Consider the following 21,134-nt stretch of genomic DNA (forward strand, 5'->3'; position numbering starts at 1 on the left):
GAAATATTGATTTTCAGATATACAGCCAAACAAAGAAATAATTTCTTTTGCTGTATTTTGTTTGGAAACACTTCAACTGTTCATATCTTTGGAACTAAATGTTCAATTTCAATGTTTGTTTTTGTTTTTTGCAAAATGTAGCTTTGCAAACGCCTTATACAATCATGTACATGTAGAAAAATGAAAAATGAATATGCCCGACTTCAGACTGATTTTGCTTGATCACACCACAATTGAGAAATCAAACAATCTACTTGTCATTTCATTGATCTTTTTAGTCAGTAATGGAATATTCAAGCTTCACAAAATGTTCGCAAATCGTACCATTTTTCACCCTGATGTGGCAGTAACGTCAGTGCGCATTTCACTGGGCACAGCCTCAAATCTCTAGCATTCGGTTGAAAGCACTGGCGTACACAACTGCTTCAACGTGTTGACGTCACTGCCACATCAGGGTGAAATATGGTATAACACTTGAAGAGTTCAGATGCCACACACAATTTATAAAGGTTGGCCTACATATTTTTGGCATTAATTTTGTGATTTTATGTAAAGAAATACCTTTGTAATGGCTCATTGGAGAAGGCCAATACATAATTATAGTGAATATGGAATATGGTATTGAAAGCTGATGTTCAGTCAAACAAGAAATACCGCATTTCCTTGAATAGTCCCCCTCTTCAATTAAACGCCCCACCCCTTTTTTAACCAAGATGTGTAAAAAATGCTGATATTTCCATGCTATCTTGAGTAGCAAACTAATTAACCAGGTTTACACATGGTTGCTAATAGTGTTGGTAATTGGCAACAATCAGGTTATAAACCCGGAAGTGAACCGGAAGTCATCATTTCTAAGTTCATAGTTCCCAAGTTCATAGTTCATCATTTCAGCGTGAGTTTTAAGCTTACCTAATGATTTTAACGGGAATTATCATTCTAAAAATGACCTCTAATAAACGCCCCTTTTGGAAAATGCAACGCCCCTGCGAGGACTATTCGAGGAAATACAGTTTGTAGATTTGTAGACTAAAATATGAAATATTGACTATCAATAATAATATTGATAAATAATAATACAAGGTATGCTAAAATACATAAAACAATTTACACAATAAAATATTCAAAACTTTGCATCCAAGTATGTCAGGGATGTAAGAATTTCAGCATACTTTTATGATGTAAAGAACTTAATTTCAAACACTGCCTTCTTTTGTCTGTAGTCAAAATTTCATTTGAATGAACACAGCTAGCAACAGCTGTACACAATCCGACCGTGATCGTATGTTGCGTTCAAAGTTGCGTTCAAAGTACAACACAAACGCACAACTGTGGATACAATAATGAAAATATTACCCAATCATGAGTGAGTTGGCATGGTTGTATTGACTTAGGCACACACAGTTGTTCATTACAGTGTACATGAAGAATCATCACATTGTTGACAGCCGTGATCATTCAAATGAAATTTCTATTGTAGGTGGATCCAAAAAAATGATCATATGTGACACGATCTGGTCCATCGGGGCCAAAGGAGGCATTTTTGAAAATTGAGTTACTGTAATGAATACATTACACCTACAATAGGCTATCATTATTGAAATAACCAAAGGTCTAGCATGCTTGGTTCTAAAGTTATGAAGTTTTTTGATGTCTATTTTCTTATGTATTTTCTTATTTTTTACTCCATATTTTTACATTTATTTCAGTTTCAAATGTGCCGCCTTTGGCCCCCCTGGACCAGATCATGTCACATATGATACAATGAGTTATTCCATTTACAATCCATACTACCCCTGCGGAAGATTTTGGAAACATCTTTCACAGGGGGCGTATGAATTTCAAATGGAATGAACACATTAGGCAGCTCCATTTGAAAATTCACCCTCCCTCTGTGGATGATTCAATTTGAATTTTTATCAGAGGGTGTATTTAATTCAAATAAAGCTGCCTAATGTGTTTATTCCATTTGAAATTCATACTCCCTCTGTGGAAGATATTTCCCAACTCTTCCACAGGGGTAGTGTGGGTTTTAAATGGAATAGCCCAATTACAGCAACCAAATGACCACAATCTATGGATGTAATGTTTTCTAGTGTCCAATGTGCTTGTATATAATGGAGTTAAAGTGTTCTCTCCAATAGCTGCTATGTATTTGCTGAGTCATCCATTTTGAACTTCTTGCTATAATGCTTGATCCTGTCTTCTAAGCTATCTGCAAAACAAAAACAACACAATAAACTTTGTGTTAATAAAACTTGGGAGAGATTGATTAGACTCATACTGTTGGCGTCTGCGATATCAGAGAATCCATAAACATCCTCCCATAAGAGTGCAATTTAGGCATACAGTAAGAATTTCAAATGAATCAACACAGTGTGATGAATGCCCACGTTCCTGCAACTCAACCATGACAGTACACCCACAGGGAAGTTACTGGATGCCTACTGGACGCAGTGGATGCAAACAATTATGTGCACACCTAAAATGGCACACTGTGTTTATTCATTGGAAACTCTTACTGTATTCTTTCACTTTGGAATTATTTCATTGCATCAATTTCCATATCGTAATTTAAATTTTATCTTTCCAATCCTTAATTATTATACAAGAAATATTGCGCATGCTTGCCTAAGTCTAACACTTACTAGCCACAGGCTTTTCAAGTAATGGTGTGTGTGCTTTGGCATCTGTTCCCATTAGCCAGCCATTAGTGATCCGGCCCAAGTCTGAAGGTAACACTTACCAGCCACAGGCCTTTCAAGTAATGGCTTGTGCGCTTTGGCATATGTTCCCATTAGCCAACCATTAGTGACCCTGCCTAAGTCTGAAGGTAACACTTGCCAGCCACAGGCCTTTCAAGTAATGGCGTGTGTGCTTTGGCATATGTTACTTCCCATTAGCAAACCATTAGTGACCCTGTCTAAGTCTGAAGGTAATACTTACCAGCCACAGGCCTTACAAGTAATGGTTTGTGTGCTTTGGCATATGTTCCCATTAGCCAACCATTAGTGACCCTGCCCAAGTCTGAAGGTAACACTTACCAGCCACAGGCCTTTCAAGTAATGGCTTGTGTGCTTTGGCATATGTTCCCATTAGCCAACCATTAGTGACCCTGCCCAAGTCTGAAGGTAACACTTACCAGCCACAGGCCTTTCAAGTAATGGCTTGTGTGCTTTGGCATATGTTCCCATTAGCCAACCATTAGTGACCCTGCCTAATTCTGAAGGTAACACTTACCAGCCACAGGCCTTTCAAGTAATGGCTTGTGTGCTTTGGCATATGTTCCCATTAGCCAACCATTAGTGACCCTGCCCAAGTCTGAAGGTAACACTTACCAGCCACAGGCCTTTCAAGTAATGGCTTGTGTGCTTTGGCATATGTTCCCATTAGCCAACCATTACTGATCCTACCCAAGTCTGAAGGTAACACTTACCAGCCACAGGCCTTTCAAGTAATGGCTTGTGTGCTTTGGCATATGTTCCCATTAGCCAACCATTAGTGACCCTGCCCAAGTCTGAAGGTAACACTTACCAGCCACAGGCCTTTCAAGTAATGGCTTGTGTGCTTTGGCATATGTTCCCATTAGCCAACCATTAGTGACCCTGCCCAAGTCTGAAGGTAACACTTACCAGCCACAGGCCTTTCAAGTAATGGCTTGTGTGCTTTGGCATATGTTCCCATTAGCCAATCATTACTGATCCTACCCAAGTCTGAAGGTAACACTTACCAGCCACAGGCCTTTCGAGTAATGGTTTGTGTGTTTTATGATAAGTTCCCATTATCAAAGCAGTGTTTTGTTTCAGAAGTGGTGAGTTTGTACTGCTCCATGGTACAACATCACTATCACCTGTAGAGGAAATAAAAATTTTAAAAATCTGTAAGACAACTTTTATAAGATCACAAGATGGACCCAAATATGGTAGAGGGCAGCATTACATTTTTTTTAAATCATTTCAATAATCAATAAATCTGAGTTAAAAGAACTGAATATTACCACATCATAATTCAGATGTATCTTGTAATGTTTTAAAAACTTTATATTTAGAGAGTTAACAGACATGCATTTTTCATGCCTTTTTCAAATAAGATATAGTTATTACATTTGATTTTGATCAATATGATGTGGTGGAGGAAACTACTAACAACGAGGAACACTGTAAAATATATATTTCTTAAATAAGAAAGGAAATTTCTTCAGCATATTAAAAAATGATTGAATAAGTATAACTGAAGTTGCAGAATGAGTCTATTAAAAATGATTAAAATTAAAAAATCTGAATTCTTGAGGGATATGCTTTTACAACAGGAGTTCCTAATAATTAGTAAGTTTTTAAACAGGTTAGGCTTGGACAAGATTTAACTTCTTGAGGTGTAGCTCTGCCTTCTTCAAGTCAAAGTACTTAAGAATGAGACATGTAGGCCACCCCTTGTCTACTGATACCTGTTAATGTAAAAGTTTTGGTGGCTCTGAAAAGAACCGTTCACTTAAGACTGCCCTTATCCATAAAGAAAAGTAAATAAGTGGTGGCTCTGAAAAGAGCCGTTCACTGAACATCACCCCTTATCCACAAAGAAAAGTAAATAAGTGGTAGCTCTGAAAAGAGCCGTTCACTTAAGACCGCCCTTGTCAATACAGACCAAGCAGATATTTTGACAGTTCCAAAATTTTGTCAGTTCCAAACTTGTCCAACAGCGAGCCTGCTAAAAAACTTACAAACTGGCATAACATCTATAGATTTTGGTTCTCTCTATGCTAATCTGAAATTGGGCAAATAATCCATATGAGTGCTCCATTCCTCAGAGGGGCTGTTAAACCATTGGAACCATGTATAGAGAAGAGAGTTGTGCCTGTATGGTGGTCAGTGTGGCTGCTTACCTTGAGATGTGTTGTCCTGTGCCTGACATGGGATAGGACACTTGACTAAGTCATTCAGCATAGTGGTCAGTGTGGCTGCTTACATTGCTTACTAAGCATTGCTTACCTTGAGATGTGTTGTCCTGTGCCTGACATGGGATGGGATGCTTGACTAAGTCATTCAGCATAGTGGTCGGTCTGGCTGCTTACATTGCTTACTAAGCATTGCTTACCTTGAGATGTGTTGTCCTGTGCCTGACATGGGATGGGACGCTTGACTAAGTCATTCAGCATAGTGGTCAGTGTGGATGCTTTGATGGCATAATTGCACCACATTGTTTGTAATTTTTTCATATTCACCTCCAGTTCATCTGAAAAATAAGATGAAGGTCAGGAATGAGACCTATAATCCGAGACTGAATTAAAAAGACTAGTTTTTGTCTTACGTTACTGTCAGGCTAGACCTACACTGTAACTCTGCATCATACCACTTCACTCACACCTTTTATGATTAGTGTGTTCGAAAAGAGTGCTATTGTATTCAATCTATGATTGCACACTTACACAGACATGACAGGTGATGAATGCAACCTACTTCTAGTGCAGGGCAATACAAATTGAATGGATATGTTGCCAGTGTGGGCTTCCGAACTTTTCTAGTTCCCTTTTGCAAACAGTGATCTTGAGCTTTCAAATAGTTTTGATTGCCTATCCAATTCTAGTGACATTAATTCCAGTGCAAATTCAACATGTAATCATAATTCTAGTACAGAGCTCCCAAGCTCTCCCCTAGCCTCATCATCACCAACCGTCAACAAGCGTAAAAAACCCAAAGGAAACAGAAAACAACTTAAAGTGTTAGTTGTAAATTCCCAGGATCTGAGAAGTATATAAGTCAGCAGATCTTGCTTGCTGTATTGAGCAGCACAGCCCTGATATTATTATTGGGTCTGAAACCCATCTTGACCCATCTATCAACAACAATGAATTGTTTCCCCAAGGTTACTCAGTGATAAGGAAAGACCACGATTTTGGTCCTTCAAAAGGTGGGGTCCTGCTAGCTTTTAAGGATGACCTGGTTGTGACCCATCGTACTGATCTCAACACAAATTGCGAGGTTGTTTGGGCCACTATTCAGATCCAAGGGGCCAAACAAATCACCATTGGCTCATCAAACAAAATCCCCGGAAAATCTTCCACTGGAATAAAGCTAATACTGAAGCCCTGAGAGCCAACCTCAGAGATTTTAGTGCTGGGCTTTCTACCAGAGATACTTCCCAGTCCTCAGTAGAAAACCTCTACTGTGAGTTCGTTGACAAAATAAATCTTGTCATGGAGGAGCATATTCCTTCCCGCATTGTGAGGGAGAAAAATACCACCCCCTGGATCAACCGCAAAGTGAAACGTTTGCACAAAAGAAAGCAAAGGGCTTTCAACTCATACCGTAAGACTCCAAATCAGGAGTCACTTGATCATTTTCATGACCTCCGTAGAACTACTCAAAAGGAAACTAGACGTTTTTATATGAACTACATAAGTTCCATCTGTACGGAATCTTCGAAGAAGTTTTGGACCCACATAAAAAGTCTCAAAAAAGACTGTGGGCATCCCGAATTTGAAACAACATGGTAAGTTTGAATCTGACAATACAATCAAAGCCAGTATTCTAAATGAACAATTCCGATCATTTTTCACACAGGAGGAAAAAGAATTACCTCACATTCCACCCAGTAACATCCATCCTATTCCTGACTTTAAAATTTCTTCAAGCACCGTGAACAGAGGGTCGTTGTCGGTGGAGAACACTCGACTTGGACAGAAGTGGAATCTGGCATCCCTCAGGGCACGATGCTTGGTCCCTCCTCTTTTTGACGTACATAAACGACCTGCCCCTTAATATCAGTTCCCATGTCAGATTATTTGCTGACTACTGTGTTGTGTACCGTCAAATCATCAACGACATCGACCACTCACTACTCCAAAGGATCTTAATTCCTTAGTGAAGTGGGAGGAGGACTGGCAGTTATGTTTTAACATAATGTTAAGAAGTGTTTCACAATGCGTATAATGCATGTCAGAAATCCAAAAATATACAATTATGATCTTGGAGGACACACACTGGAGGAAGTGAAAAACTACCTATACCTGGGTGTTAACATCTCTAATAATAATTTAAACTGGTCTACTCACATCAATAACATAACCTCATCTGCCAATAGATCTCTGGGTTTCATAAGGAGAAACCTTTACGTATGTCCCAAACCAATCAAGCAAACGGCCTACATGTCTCTTGTGAGACCTCTGATCGAGTACTCAAGCTCGGTATGGGACCCCATCAGAAAGATCTGATTAACAAAATCGAGATGATCCAAAAACGGGCAGCCCAATTCACAATAAACGCATACGACAGAACGACCAGCATTACCAAAGTCATCAAGAACTTAAACTGGGACGCATTACAAGATAGAAGAACTGTTAACAGGTTATGTATTCTCCACAAAGTCATACAGGGCCTCCTGGCCCTGCCGGTTGAACACCTACTTAAACCAAGCCTGCGTCAATTTCGGCATACTCATTCTGATTCATACAAGATCATCAATTGTGCCAAGAATTGTTACAAATATTCATACTTCCCCAAAACTATAATAGACTGGAACCAACTACCACAATTAATCATCAATATCCAAGACTCAACCAGCTTCAAAGCAGCTGTGAAAGCATACCTAAAGCAAGACTAAAGCATCTACAGGCGCACACCAATTCCTGCTCGTCTTGTTCCACACAGAGCGTTGTGCAGTATCCACACAGATACAGATACATTCAAAAATTGTTTTCACCTATCACTATGGTTATTAATCCTGTTACATCACTACATCTATGGCATATACTGTAGCCTATAAACAACTTTTTCACAGTGCCATAATTTCTGATTTTTGATTGGCCAGAAATGACTATTTGTCAGTACACAACATCAATGACAACATTTAATTGAGAACGGTTCTTGTTCAGATCCAATGAAATGATACTCGCACAGAAATATTTCAATTCCTATCAGGAATCTTGTTCAATCTGGTACTAATGTTTGGTTTTGATGATGTCGCCAAACTTTCTTGTTGCCAAGTATTTATGACCTGGTCATAAATTTTGTCCAGTCTGTAAGCCCCCTCATCCTTGTTCATGGTATATTTAACCCTAATACTGATCCAGATTGCTTCCTTTAGCCAGCGCCAAAGGAAGTAAGCACCAAAAGCTTCACTAGGTTGCAAAGAAAAGCACCCAGTTTAGAAATTCACAATTCAGTTATTACAGAACATGTTGCATACAAAAATCATGTTATTGGGTGGGACGAGGCTCAGGTTATAGATCAAGAATCTGACAAAACAACACACTGGCTAAAGGAAGCAATCTGGATCAGAAGTAGGGGGAATGACACCATGAACAAGGAAGAGGGGGCTTACAGACTGGACAAAATTAATGACCAGGTCATAAATACTTGGCAACAAGAAAGTTTGGTGATGTCATCAAAACATCTGAAAAAGAACCTTTCTCAACTAAATGAACTATGAACAATCCTGATGAATCTGTTTCAAGAATCAATGACAACATTATCCTATGCACATGACCTCACTTTTTTCAAGGCACAACTTGCATCTTTACATGAAAATCTTAGCTTACCTTTGTCATACATCCAATTTACTCCATCAAATTCACAGTTGTACAGTACTAGTGGATAATCCACAGCCATGCTATACTGAGGCTTACAAGGCTGCTTCTCAATATCTAAGAGTCTGTCTAGAATCTGTCATAAAAATTAATATGAAAGTGGCAATAAAATGTTATAAAATATGGTAAATAATTGATAGAATACAACTAGAAAGGTTGAAGAAGACAAATGCAAATAAGAGGAATGAAGTGAAGAAAAGCACATCACAAATACTTGTAGGAAATGACAAAATTTGAAGCAACTCTGACAACATCTTCACATAGTCACCAATTAGTCCTGTTTTAGGGGACCTGTCTATTGAAATCAACATCCTTCATTTTAGAGTGTAAATATATTGCACCATACAATGGCATCGTGCAAAATCTGCAATTAAATTTTATACTGAAGTAGCTCAATATGAGGTCAGAACCTTTGGCCAGTTTTGTTCTGGTAGTTTGAACCGGGAAAAGGATTCAAAGTTTATTAAGTTTATACTTTTTTTGCCTTTAATAAAGATCCTGCTAGGATTGAAAGCTTAGGCCCCTAAAACCTTGAAAATGTTTGTAAGTATTATGTTGTTTACAGTTCACAACTGCCAGTAGCAATCAGTAACATTAGTAATATATCAGAAGTCTGATTTTTGATAGACATTAATCATTCTTCCTTGCTTTTCTTTCATCATTCGCCCCAATTTCAAGGACAACTGTGTGCCACTTAACGAGTCACCACCTTATGAGTTGCAGATCCTTGCTTTACAATATGACATACCTCAGGTTTTTCTCTGTGTTGTCCAATAAGGAACAAGATGGCCATCATACATCGCACCTGATGATACAGAAACGCCTGCCCTCGCACTTGGAATGTGTACATCTGATAACCACCTGGTCTGAGTAATGAAACAAACAAAATTGTCTCCTGATATGCTAATACATACTACATGTGGGATAAAGATAGACCTGAAGAGAACTGATTCAGAATTGCCTCATACCTAACACTACAGTACGTCCCCTATATTGGTTTCTACAAAACCAAACGATAGCGTCTTGGAAGCTTTAGTGTTAAAAAGGTTTGTGCATGTACTACTGGATGTAGAACGCAAAGAAAACATGCACTTTAAATTAAAGTTTACCAGGGTATGGAGAAATAATCAGAGGTACACTAGTTTGCCATCCATGAGCAATACATAAACATAGCAGAGTCAACACTTTTCTTTGGGTCTAGTCTCCTTCAGATTAACAAGAAATAAACTCATTCCTACATTTTTCATTTATTTGTGACCAAAATTGAACAATTATTTGCAGAAAACAATAAAAGAAGATGAAAAAATATCAGTGCATATACAACAAAGACTTGCCTACTTGAGCTCATTTGCATTAGCATAAATTTCACATACAAATAGAGAGCTCTGTCCACTGTAAATCCCATGCCCATGCCCTTATTTCTGTTAAGATTTTTACGGGAGGGTACTTTCAGTTGGTGCCTCTCATTATAGTTATGTCAAGGGAGCCCTTATGGAGGAAAATCTTAACTGTATTGTACCTTTCATCAACTGGTGAAATCTCAACATCCAGAATTCTTCTGACAAAGTTGACTACTCCGTTGGCCACATCCATCTGTATGGAAAGGAATACAAACATGAGGCTCACATTTCAAATCATGCAACATCATCTGATCCACTCAGGTTGAAGTCAGAGAAGATATCTCACCCTTCCCAGAATCCTTTGCAACATGACGCATCACCTCATTTAATCAAATGACACTCCCATTACTTTGTACAGGTTTGCTTTGTTTTCATGTTGAGAATAGACTGGCTACACATGATAGAAGTTCCAATCCATAGTGCAGCTTTGGCTCAAGATTGGATGCAATTGGTAAAATAAACATATTTTGCCAGATATGGATGAGATTTTTTCGTTGAAGTGCCCCATCCACAAAAGTGTAAAGCACATATGCTAACTATTGAGTTATTATGGTATATAGTATGCACGTCCCAGATATCATTGACTTTGAGGCCCAGTCATAAAATATAATGATGGCCAACATATTGCTTTTCCTAGTCAGAGATATCAGCCAAAGGCTGGTTTCATCCATTACATCTGCCACAAAGAACCAAGTTGCTCATGTGAAGAAAAAAATTCTGTTATCCTCAGACGAGTTTTGTACATATCTCAATGGGTCTGGCATTTGGTAGCATGGAACCTACAGTTCAACTTCTATCTAATTATGTATAATGATGACCCGTTGAAATCTTTGAATTGATGATGCACATACCTTACACAGATTCCTGAAATCATGTTGACCTACAAGTTTCAGAGCTGCTTCCTGCATTACCTGTAAAAAAATACGATTAAAATTAAAACACCTACACCTAAAATTAAAAATTAACCGGGATTAATACTTTGTATTCAGAGAGTATCCAGAATAAAGATAGAGTGAAAGAATGACCAAAAACTGCTACAAAGAAGTGGACAATTGGTAAATCTAGATGTTAGATGTAATACTCTGTGTATATTCGCCGATCGCACGCTCATCTCAAAACGAACCTCAGGTTCTACCCGCAAAGTGTGTGCTGTGTATGCGTACGCCTGTCAAACGGATGCTTTAATTACTGTGTACGCGTTGCAAAAGCCTTCTGGCACGTTGCACATTTTGCGCATGCATTTGCAGGGAGAACCTTGTTTTGGTAGCAAGATGGCGGATCCGTGCAAAGGGCAAATATGTAATAAACGTCAGAAAATACACCACTGTTGGTACCTTGTAAGTGGTACTATTGTGTGTAAGTAACATATCATACAAAACACTAAGTAGATAATGAATGAGTATGCAACTATTCATACTTACTTCAATATCTAGATCACCCTTTGGAAAGAAATACTTGTATGTTCTATGACGGCAGTCAAATCTAGAATGGAATTGAAAAGAATAATGCCGTAAAGTTGCAAATTAAGTTAACTTACACATACATGGACAGTGATTTTATGAAAAATGGTACAAGAGGTTACCATTGCGGTGACTAACAAATACCAGCAAACATATTGATGTTGAAGTGAACAACATAAACAATGCACTCATCTGCCATTCAGACCGGTAGTGATTTGTATGGCCAAACCTTACTTCACATGTTGAATAACATGATTAAAATGTATCATAACTACATGGTGTGAAGAACAAAAACAAGCAAAGAGATACTGTATTAAATTTGAAATCTAATAACAAAATATTTACCTCCCAAATTTTCAGCTAAAATACAACTGTTTCAGTCAAATTACCACACTTCAACTTGTCCTTTTACAGTGAAGCATCCTTAAGGTTGTATGACCTCAATAGAGACCTTGCGATTTCCAATTGTACATATCATACACCCATGCATCTATTCAAAGTCCGTCAAATGAGAGTGATTTTGAATACAATGTAGATGCAAGGGCGTATGATACATACGTTTGGAAATCAATGTCTGGGCCTCAAGGAAGAACAGATGATCAATTGTGTTTTCAACTGATTGAGTGTCCCAGGTTAAAGAAATAAAACAAACAAACAAAACAAGAAAACAAGCTCTCTCATATGTGATTTTAAACACCAACAATACATGTATATGAAGGTTCCCATAGTGCAGCAATGACCCAAGTTTACATCCAATATGATTTGAACTGTTCACTTGAAACCAAATTTTAACTAAGAGTCTTATATTGTTGACATATACCCTCGCCCCCCCCCCCTCCCACACACACAACACTCATGCTGCCATAATGTATCTCCATCGGATTAGACCAGCCTGGGTTACCTGAATGGGTGATCCATTTGAAATCTACACTCCCTATGTGTGACATTAAGATTATGTCTTCCATAGGGAGTGTATGGATTTCAACTGGAATAGGCCAGTGTGTGCTCTTTTTAACCTATTTACCTGGCAGAGAAATTGACATCAACTGGTGACCATGCCAATACTCTTATGTGTTCTGGAAGGACTCTATTGAGATACCTGGGGTAGTCAATTTCCACATTTTTCTCTCCTGGAAAAACAACATGAACAAAAAACAACAAAACAGAGTAAAACTATGCTTGAAATATTTGAAAAATTACCACCAAAACCTGACAAAGAAAAACAATCGAATTGAATTGAGGGGAGCACGTGCTCTGGGCGCCAAATTGACCAATTCAGGGCGGCACATGCCCTGGGCTCCAAATTGACCAATTCAGCATCAATTCTGCGCCCCTCCAAGCGATGCGCGCACATTTCAGTATAAATAGTCATTTGAAACATCAATTTAAGACCGAAATTCAACTTCAATTCAACCAAAATTAATAAGTCGTATTTGTGCAAATTTTCTCTCACTCTGCGCGCAATTGTTTCAAGAATTATATGTATCCTTAGCCCTGGGCGCCACAACCCCTAGCTATGCCACTGGATTTTAAGAGTTTTGAAACTCCCAAAAATCTGCATATTCGGATTTTTCAGACCTTCCCAAAGAACAAATTTAGGTAAACAAAAAAAAAACCCTAATGCATGAAATGTTGTAATATTTCATATTAAGTTTTAACGTTAAAATCATCTTTCTATGGTCTTTTTCAAATCAATTACAGGTCCTATCCAAGGGGTTGCAGATGGTGCGTGGGCACCCCTGATTGTTGGCATATTGTTGGCAATAAAAACTGAAAATTTCATGATTCTTTGATATATTTTGACCTTTCCACTCACCTGGTCTTTCACTGGGCCCATTGTCTGACCTCTGAATGACCCCATGACCTTCAAGAAGATTTGACCTTAGATCAAGAGCAATGACCTGGCCAAAAGCACTGACCCCTTTATCAGTACGACCACATCGTGAGTAATTACTTGTTTCGCGGCTTTCAATCAAGCGGGTTTTGATCAAACCATCAAACAGGTGAGCCTGTAGAGAAAACACAGGGCCAATGAGCTATTCCAGTTGAAATCCATACTCCCCTATGGAAGACATAAACCTAACCTCTCCTACACAGGGAGTGTGAATTTCAAATGGGCTACTTGAACATGTAACTCAATTTGAAATGTTCACTCCCTCTGTGGGAGATTAAGGGGATACTACACCCCTGGCCAATTTTGTGCCTATTTTTGCATTTTTCTCAAAAATTACAGTGCATTGGTGACAAGTAAGATATGTATATTATAGGGGCAAGAACTACAACTACTGCACTGGAAACTTTATTTCAGCACAGACAACAGTTGTGGAGTTACAGTCAAAAATGAGGGAAAACCAATATTTGATCAATAAATCAATAACTACTTGCCCTGAGTTGCTGAATTTTGAGTGCAGTAGTTGTAGTCCTTGCCCCTATAATATACATATCTTAGGGAACAAACCAAAAGATCGATGATTTCCTATAAAACGAAACTAGTTTCGTTTAGGGGAGGGGGTAAAATACTTGATTACGCTTTGTACAAAAACATCGGTCTGGTACATGTATGTGTTATTATTATTATTATGTCAAAATTTGCAACATTTCATTATTACATTTCTGGCAGGGAGGGAGGGGGTCAGCTGAGAAACGAAACTAGTTACGTTTATAGGACGTCATCGATCTTTTGGTTTGTTCCCTTACTTGTCACCATTCAATGCGCTATAATTTTTGAGAAAAATGCAAAAATAGGCACAAAATTCCCATTGACCATACCACTGTTTTTTCCATGCTATTGCAATAGTTTGTTTAACTTATAAATAACAAGACTCATTATATTGTGGATTAATATAGAATGAATAGCGTGCATGCAGTAGTGTGCAGCGCCTATACTACTTTATTGACATACGCATTATCAATAACCAAATAAATATTGCTATTTATAAGTTGAACAAAGTATAAACACATCATCAAAGATACAATGAACTCCTTGAACTTTTTGGCCTATTGCAAGAACCATAGAAGTCAATAAATGTGCGAATTATTGGTCCAATATCTCTCTCACTCTTTCTTGAAATTTTGTATTCATCCAAATTGCACTACCGTATTCATTCCAATAAGCGCTCATGCCCCAATAAGCGCCCACCCAGGGTATTTTCAATTTGCTATTGGTACCATTAATATTGAAGTGACAGATACATGTAGACATCGACACTGTGAAATAGCTGGAGGACTACAAGTCCTGTGTAAACTTGCAATACATTTTCTACATCAGAAAAGCTACTAGATCGTCTCAGGACCCTTTTATAACCTATGTCAATTTGTCTCTAATAAACGCCCCTACAAACAAATTAGGTAAACCAGGTAAAAATTTAGTGCCCAACCAAAATGACTTTGTTAAGCGCCCAGCACGCTTATTGGAATGAATACGGTAATTGTGGTTACAGAGGGTGGCAGCAATATCAAAATTATTTTGTGATTTGTGATTATTTTCTTGTGATAAGTACTCTTACCTCTATTGTGTTTTCTGTAGTTATCTGACTTGCAAACCCGTGATAATCCCACCCTAAGTATGCAATCAGCAAGGCTACATGTCTTTTATTATACCTGCAAGAAACGAAAGGCGCAAATAAATAGTAAGTTTAATATACAGGGGAAGAATTATGCATCGCACACTGGCAGAATTAAACAGGAATTTACAAATGGAAATTACCAGAGTAAAAACTATGGACATACCTGCCTGTGCGGGGACTTGAACCCCAGACCTCTTGCTTGTCAGGAGTTTAATAGGTCCCAATAGGTCCTATACTGTATTGTTATAAACCAAAGTCACTGCTCAAACAACAACTAAACTCCTACTTCTTAAAAATAATCAGTCGCTTTAATGCTGCAAATTCTGTGTGAAATGTAAGACAACTCTGAATGCAACATGTAGTCTTGTCATGCTGTTGTATACCTTTGGTCTTAATTATAGTAAGTGTACTGAAACCTACAGAAATATTATTTTTAATGGGAATGACATCTTTAAAATAAACCATAAAAAGATGCATTTAAAAAAATGTGTACATGGTGTGTTTGTGGGTGTGTGCTTGTAAACAGCTGTAAATGAGGACAGCCACATGAGAAATATAATGTGCACCAGCAGACACAAAGGAAATGTAGGAGTAAACAGTTACTGGACAGTGTCACTAGATCAAAAGCATGCAAATGCTTATAAATAATGACTGCAATCCAAACTTGAATACTGAAAACATAAGCCCACATGAAGAGTCCAAATTTGAGATTTTCTCATGCTGAAATATGGGCATGTAAATGTACAATTTTAAAATTTTAAAAAATTTAGCGTAGGTCATCACATTGGGGGGGACCGACCATGATTGGGGGGCACCGGGTGTGATTGGGGGTAATTTTCCTATGGGATTCTTTTAAATTTCAGATTGATAGGCACCCCCCTGGTGTCCCTCATGTCGCTACGCCACTGGTGGGGGGAGCAGGGTGAGGGTATGCATCAGGGCTGTCAACTTTTTGGAATTGCTTGGCGTGAGACAGAAGCGTACCGGGATTTGCCGACTCCAATGTTCATATTGACCGATGATTATTTGAGCCATGGCGCTCGAGACTGTGAAAAGTGGGGGGGGAATTTATTCATGATGATGCGTGAGATTTTACTCATTCTTCAGCTTTTTGCATGAGATTTTACTACCTTGGCGTGAGACCATGAGAAAGTGACCCAATGCGTGAGACTCACGGCCAATGCTTGAGAGTTGACAGCCCTGGTGTGCATGTGTGGACACCTACTGTAAAATTCAGTAAACATACCTTGTAAAATCAAATGTCTTCAATTTTTTAACCTTCTTGCCCTTTTTCTTGCCATCTGATCTCAATCCCGAAAAAGAGGTTCCTTCAATCTGCTCCCAGCCTTGTGCTGTTCTCTTCTTGGAGCTCCCTGCTCCCTCTTGGTCTTGGCTACTAGTACTGGAAGGGTTGCCATCTTGACTTGCACTTGAACTGGTTTTTATAGGCATACTTTCTTGTGCTTTTTGTAGTGCTGTTAACTGACCTTGAAGTTTTTGTATAGTGTCAAGAAGATCCTGTATACACAAAATCATTTAGACATGTTTCAAATTTCAATACATAATATGTAACGTGAGCAAGAGAAGGAATTAGTCTAATGTGCACTAATAATATTGATTTTAATTGATTGATAAAATAGATGATATACATTACATGGTACATTTTATTTGTTTCTAATGATGGAGAATCACTCATTTAACAGATGTCCAATTTTTTGGGCCATAATATAACATTTTTAAATTGTGACTAAAAAATGCTCTGGCTGGGCTGTAAGTGAATACAGAAACGTCATGATGTCAGTGCGTAAATGTAAAAATGGAATTTCTGGCAGGTTTCTCAGACTAACACACACTGACACACAGACTTTATGGATTTTGGCAATCCTTGGTTTCAGGGTTATTTATCAGCATATTTTTGACCGAAAAAATGCAATGGCAAACTTTCGACTAATGCGATTTATTCTGTCAAAATATGCCTGATAATAAAACCATATAAAACCAAAGGATTGCCATGAAAATAGTACTAGCAAATTTGAATTCACCTGGCATACCTACTAAGTGTGTATGTGATTGCAGGTTTTTTTTGCACATTAAACACATTAAAAATAATTATTGTCAATATTAATATTTTGTGACATTTATAATGTAGGTATGCTAGGTGAATTCAAATTTACCATCAAACTGCATCATTTTACATATCAAATTAAAGCCCTTGAGTAAAGAAAGCCAAAACTGAAAACATTTTTGTCATAGCACTTTCCGTAACCACAGCCGTAACAAAGTTACATCTTGTCAAAGATTGACTTTCATCAAAAAGATTCTGCTAGCAAAATTCCCAAAAACGGCATTTAGGGGTGTTTCTAGATCTTAGTCTCATGGCGATAGCAGCTTTTTTTAATGGAACTGCTATCAAAATCCTCTAAAATTCCATGTGCGACTTTGATTATCACCATAAAAATCATATATTTGGGTCAAGTGAAGTATAGAAAACATATTTATGTAGGTTTCCTTCACCGACCTATTCTCGAAAAAAATTCAAATTTCTAGGTAAATATGCATTGTGTTTGGGCCCCGGTCTCGGCGAATTTCGCTGACTAGCAAATGTGTTAACTAAGGTTTGCCTGGGATACCTATATAATGAAAACAATTAACACTGAAGAGTGAAGACACCCTATGGCACCTGCTACAACTTGAGAACAAGTCCTCAAACTAGACGTTCGCCTTTCGTATCTCTTTCCTTGTTGGAAAGGTATAACGTTGAGGAGATAGGAACATGTACCGAAGATCCGGGACCTACTCTGCCATGTTTGGCTGAGTAACGGTACATGAACACGGTCTTTTGTGCCTATGTAAATTAGTCATTGTGTAAAGCTGTGTTTATACCCATGGGTTGCTCATCATCAGACTCAATCATTGTCGCTAACTACACAAGTTATGTGTACAATTTTAGAGAACGCTGACCGACAGAGGGTGTCAATATAGGCCTACGTGTCGCTTTTGGAAAAACAGCGAATCATGCGCATGCTCAGCAGGCAAATACGACGGCGATTTAGTACACTGATCATGCGTGCGATTCAGGTTTCTGCCAAAGCGATTGAGTATAAATGCATCTTTAGAAATGACCGGCGATTGTGTGTTCTCAAGTGGGTTTTATCATGTTAATTAGTGACCTGACACACATTTGTATTGGTTCGATCAAGCATTGAAATGCTGTCATTTTTGTGCTGGATCGTCAAGCATCTCCAACAAATTTTTCAATGTAAGTGCCTCTGGCCCTAGTAGAAGTAAAAAACGGATACTATGGCCAGAGTTCTAGGGCTACCTCAAACGTTCGAAATTTGTAGTTACTACAACTGCGTTTCGCCTAGGCTATTAAAAAACCTATAGTTTCGGTAAGCTTAATTTTCACTAAAACTTACACATCGAAATAATTAAACCATATCTTGCATACCGTACCTCGACATACCTGTTTCGATTTCCCATCATTCTGTGAAATTTCTTGTTGATCACTTGTTCGGATACTTGTTTCCATCCCATCCAACTTCTTGATTTCAGAGTCTGTCGCAGAGAAAACATGTTGGGTGGGCGCAGCCATAGTCTTGAAAATCCCTCAGTACGTTTCTGAAATTCCTCTTGCTGTGTAGGAGCACCACGGTATTCACGGAGTAAATTCATGGGAGTTCACTACCGCCCGAGTTTGAATCCGGGGATTTTCACCAAAAATGTCTCAAATCATTGAACTTGTTCAAAGATGTCTCAAATCCTTAAGATGGCAAAATTGTCTTTATTTTGAAATGGTTTTCAAAGAGGAACATTTTGAGATATCTTCGGTTGGAATCGGAGCATTTTTCGATGTTGACTCCTGTGAAGGTAAAACTTGAGACCTTTTTGGTAATTGAAAACCGTACGTCACGTGTAGGTCAAAGTAAACTAAATGCTTATAATGACCAGAAGAATACTTTGGTGGGGTTTAATTTAAACAAGAATTGACCAATTTTAAAATTTGACCCTGCATAGGCCTATAACCTTTCACCCCATGCTTGGAAGTTGGACCCCCTGCAGAGGATTGATTTAGTTGGCCAATATCCAAATTATCCTATAGCCTTGATAATATCAAAATTATCTAAAATATCAAAATCATCCTAATTAGCCACAATAATAGCCAAATGGTCTTAAATATCCTAATTAGTCCCAATAATATCCAAATTAGCCATAATAATATCCAAATTATCTAAAATATCCAAATTATTCTGCCATATTAATATCCAAATCTGAAATATTCTAATTATCCTAATTTATCCATAATATATCCAAAATGATCTAAATATCCTTAATAATATCCAACTTAACTTAAAGGAGGATTTCGTGATCCTAGCATCCTCTTTTTATAACATTTTCAGTAGATAAAAAGCTTATTTCCAAAATTTCAGTTGATTCCGATTTGGCGTTTGCGAGTTATGCATGATTATGTGTAATATACTGCTCCATAGACAATGCGTTGTAATTTCGTTCTGGTGCACCAGAACGAAATTCAAATTTGGCGATATTTTTGCTAAACGAATTAATCTGCAAGAAATATTTGGTACATAAACATTATGTAGCCAGAGGTATCCAGTGGTGTAAAAATCTCAACTTTTTTTTGGAAAAGTGGGGATGAGGCTGTGGATCACGAAATGCCCCTTTAAATATCCCGATTATCCTATATTTAGCCATAATAATATCCAAATTAGGCCTAGCTAAAATATCCTGATATCTCAAATATAAATCCATTATAGCCTTGATAATATCCAAATTATCTAAAATATCTAAATATCTAAAATATCAATTAGGCCTATAGGTGCAGCTATTGTCGCTTACTTGTATTACTGATCCAAATTATCCATAAAATCCTTTGATAATATCCAAATGATCTGAAATATCTAGGCTAAATTAATGGCTCCGACACGCATTAGGCCAAAAAAAAATATTATTGTGTTGCCCTCAACCGTCCTACCCTAAATTGTTGTCTAACAGGTTTCCAGAAGTCAAAATTGACAAATGTCCGCTAATTGATCAAGTGATTATTTAATATTTGAGGGGATTTTTAAAAACTGAAGGTTAAAAAAAGCGGAAAAAAAAAAAAAATAATCCGACCGTCCTACCCAAATTTCCCATTTTTCCACAACAATTTTTTTTGCCTTAGACATGATTATGCCCGTGTAGTGATTATGTCATTCAAAAATATCAAAAGGTGGCGTTTGATCAAATGTATGTTATAGCATGAATATTAACAAGTAGCCTTTTCACTTCTCAGCCTCTGACGTCCTATATACCTTCTCTCTCAGTGCTCTGACTTGCGATGATGTCACTTAAATTATGGCGGTAAACTGCATGCCGTAAAGATAAGCACACCTATAAATAACGCATTCGTGTTGTTAACTACCGATCGTAGTGGTTGTATGTACTGGTGTTCTACAGACATACCATTTTCATCTTTTATTGTAAGTATTAAATTTTAATTTCTTGTGACCATAAAAGTTTTTCTGTCATTTCTAATGCATTGGTGATTTAAAATTGTTCTATTTTCGTATTATATATTCGTTGGAAAGTAGAATTTGTTATAAGGAAAGAGTATTTTTTTGTATACCATCGTATTATCCCGCGGATATTGGCCTATAGCCTGTATCATGTGTCTTGCATGCTATCTTCAGTACACTAAGGAAGGTTCAAAGTCCATCTCGTGCTTAAAATTGTCTATATATTGCAGTATTATGTAATGAAGTACATAGAAACGGATGCATGTTGCGTATACAGACTTTTTTTTATTATCATAACATGCATTCTTCATTATGGCTATTCCTTATATCACACCTAAACTGTGCATTACTTTAATATTCAGAATTATTAAACCGTCTGAGAATTATGTTAAGCGTAAGATCGAACTATTTGAAACTTGTTGCGATTTGGTAGTTCACAGCGTCTTGCGAATGGTAGTGAGCTGAGCTTTGGCAAAAATTGCATTGATCATTTCATAGCGAGTTTGTAAAAGAATTTAAATATCACAGATATACTTTTGTAGGTCCTGTGGTTCTTGAGTTATGCTGATAAAGAGGGCTGAAACAACACTTTTGTAAAACGTACATAACTCATT

At 37.7% G+C, this 21,134-nt stretch overlaps 1 protein-coding gene across 2 annotated transcripts; it reads right to left on the reverse strand.

Annotated features, from left to right (window-relative positions):
* Nucleotides 1–1,756: 1,756 nt before the first annotated feature.
* LOC140147258 (tRNA pseudouridine(38/39) synthase-like) lies at nucleotides 1,757–18,690 on the reverse strand. 2 transcript variants are annotated; one of them, XM_072169040.1, is made up of 13 exons: nucleotides 18,461–18,690; nucleotides 16,251–16,522; nucleotides 14,945–15,038; nucleotides 13,255–13,447; nucleotides 12,463–12,568; nucleotides 11,400–11,460; nucleotides 10,830–10,889; nucleotides 10,098–10,171; nucleotides 9,327–9,444; nucleotides 8,531–8,654; nucleotides 5,089–5,226; nucleotides 3,728–3,847; nucleotides 1,757–2,212 (listed from the first exon to the last, which is right to left on the reverse strand). In XM_072169040.1, the coding sequence occupies exons 1-13, from the start codon at nucleotides 18,677–18,679 to the stop codon at nucleotides 2,145–2,147; spliced, it is 1,647 nt and encodes a 548-aa protein (XP_072025141.1). In that variant the 5' UTR covers nucleotides 18,680–18,690; the 3' UTR covers nucleotides 1,757–2,144. The 2 variants fall into 2 exon arrangements, with proteins under 2 accessions (XP_072025141.1, XP_072025147.1); XM_072169046.1 differs by having other exon boundaries at nucleotides 18,471–18,634.
* Nucleotides 18,691–21,134: the final 2,444 nt, after the last annotated feature.

The sequence above is a fragment of the Amphiura filiformis genome, chromosome 1, assembly GCF_039555335.1.
Source record: "Amphiura filiformis chromosome 1, Afil_fr2py, whole genome shotgun sequence".
NCBI classification, from domain to species: Eukaryota; Metazoa; Echinodermata; class Ophiuroidea; order Amphilepidida; family Amphiuridae; genus Amphiura; species Amphiura filiformis.

Excerpts from the sequence above, each read along its gene's own strand:
- LOC140147258 (XM_072169040.1), bottom strand. The coding sequence starts at position 18,679 with ATGAATTTACTCCGTGAATACCGTGGTGCTCCTACACAGCAAGAGGAA. Across the intron at positions 16,523-18,460 it reads ATCGAAACAGGTATGTCGAG|GATCTTCTTGACACTATACA; the intron begins GTACGGTATGCA and ends TTGTGTATACAG. Across the intron at positions 10,890-11,399 it reads AGGGTGATCTAGATATTGAA|GTAATGCAGGAAGCAGCTCT; the intron begins GTAAGTATGAAT and ends ATTTTTTTACAG.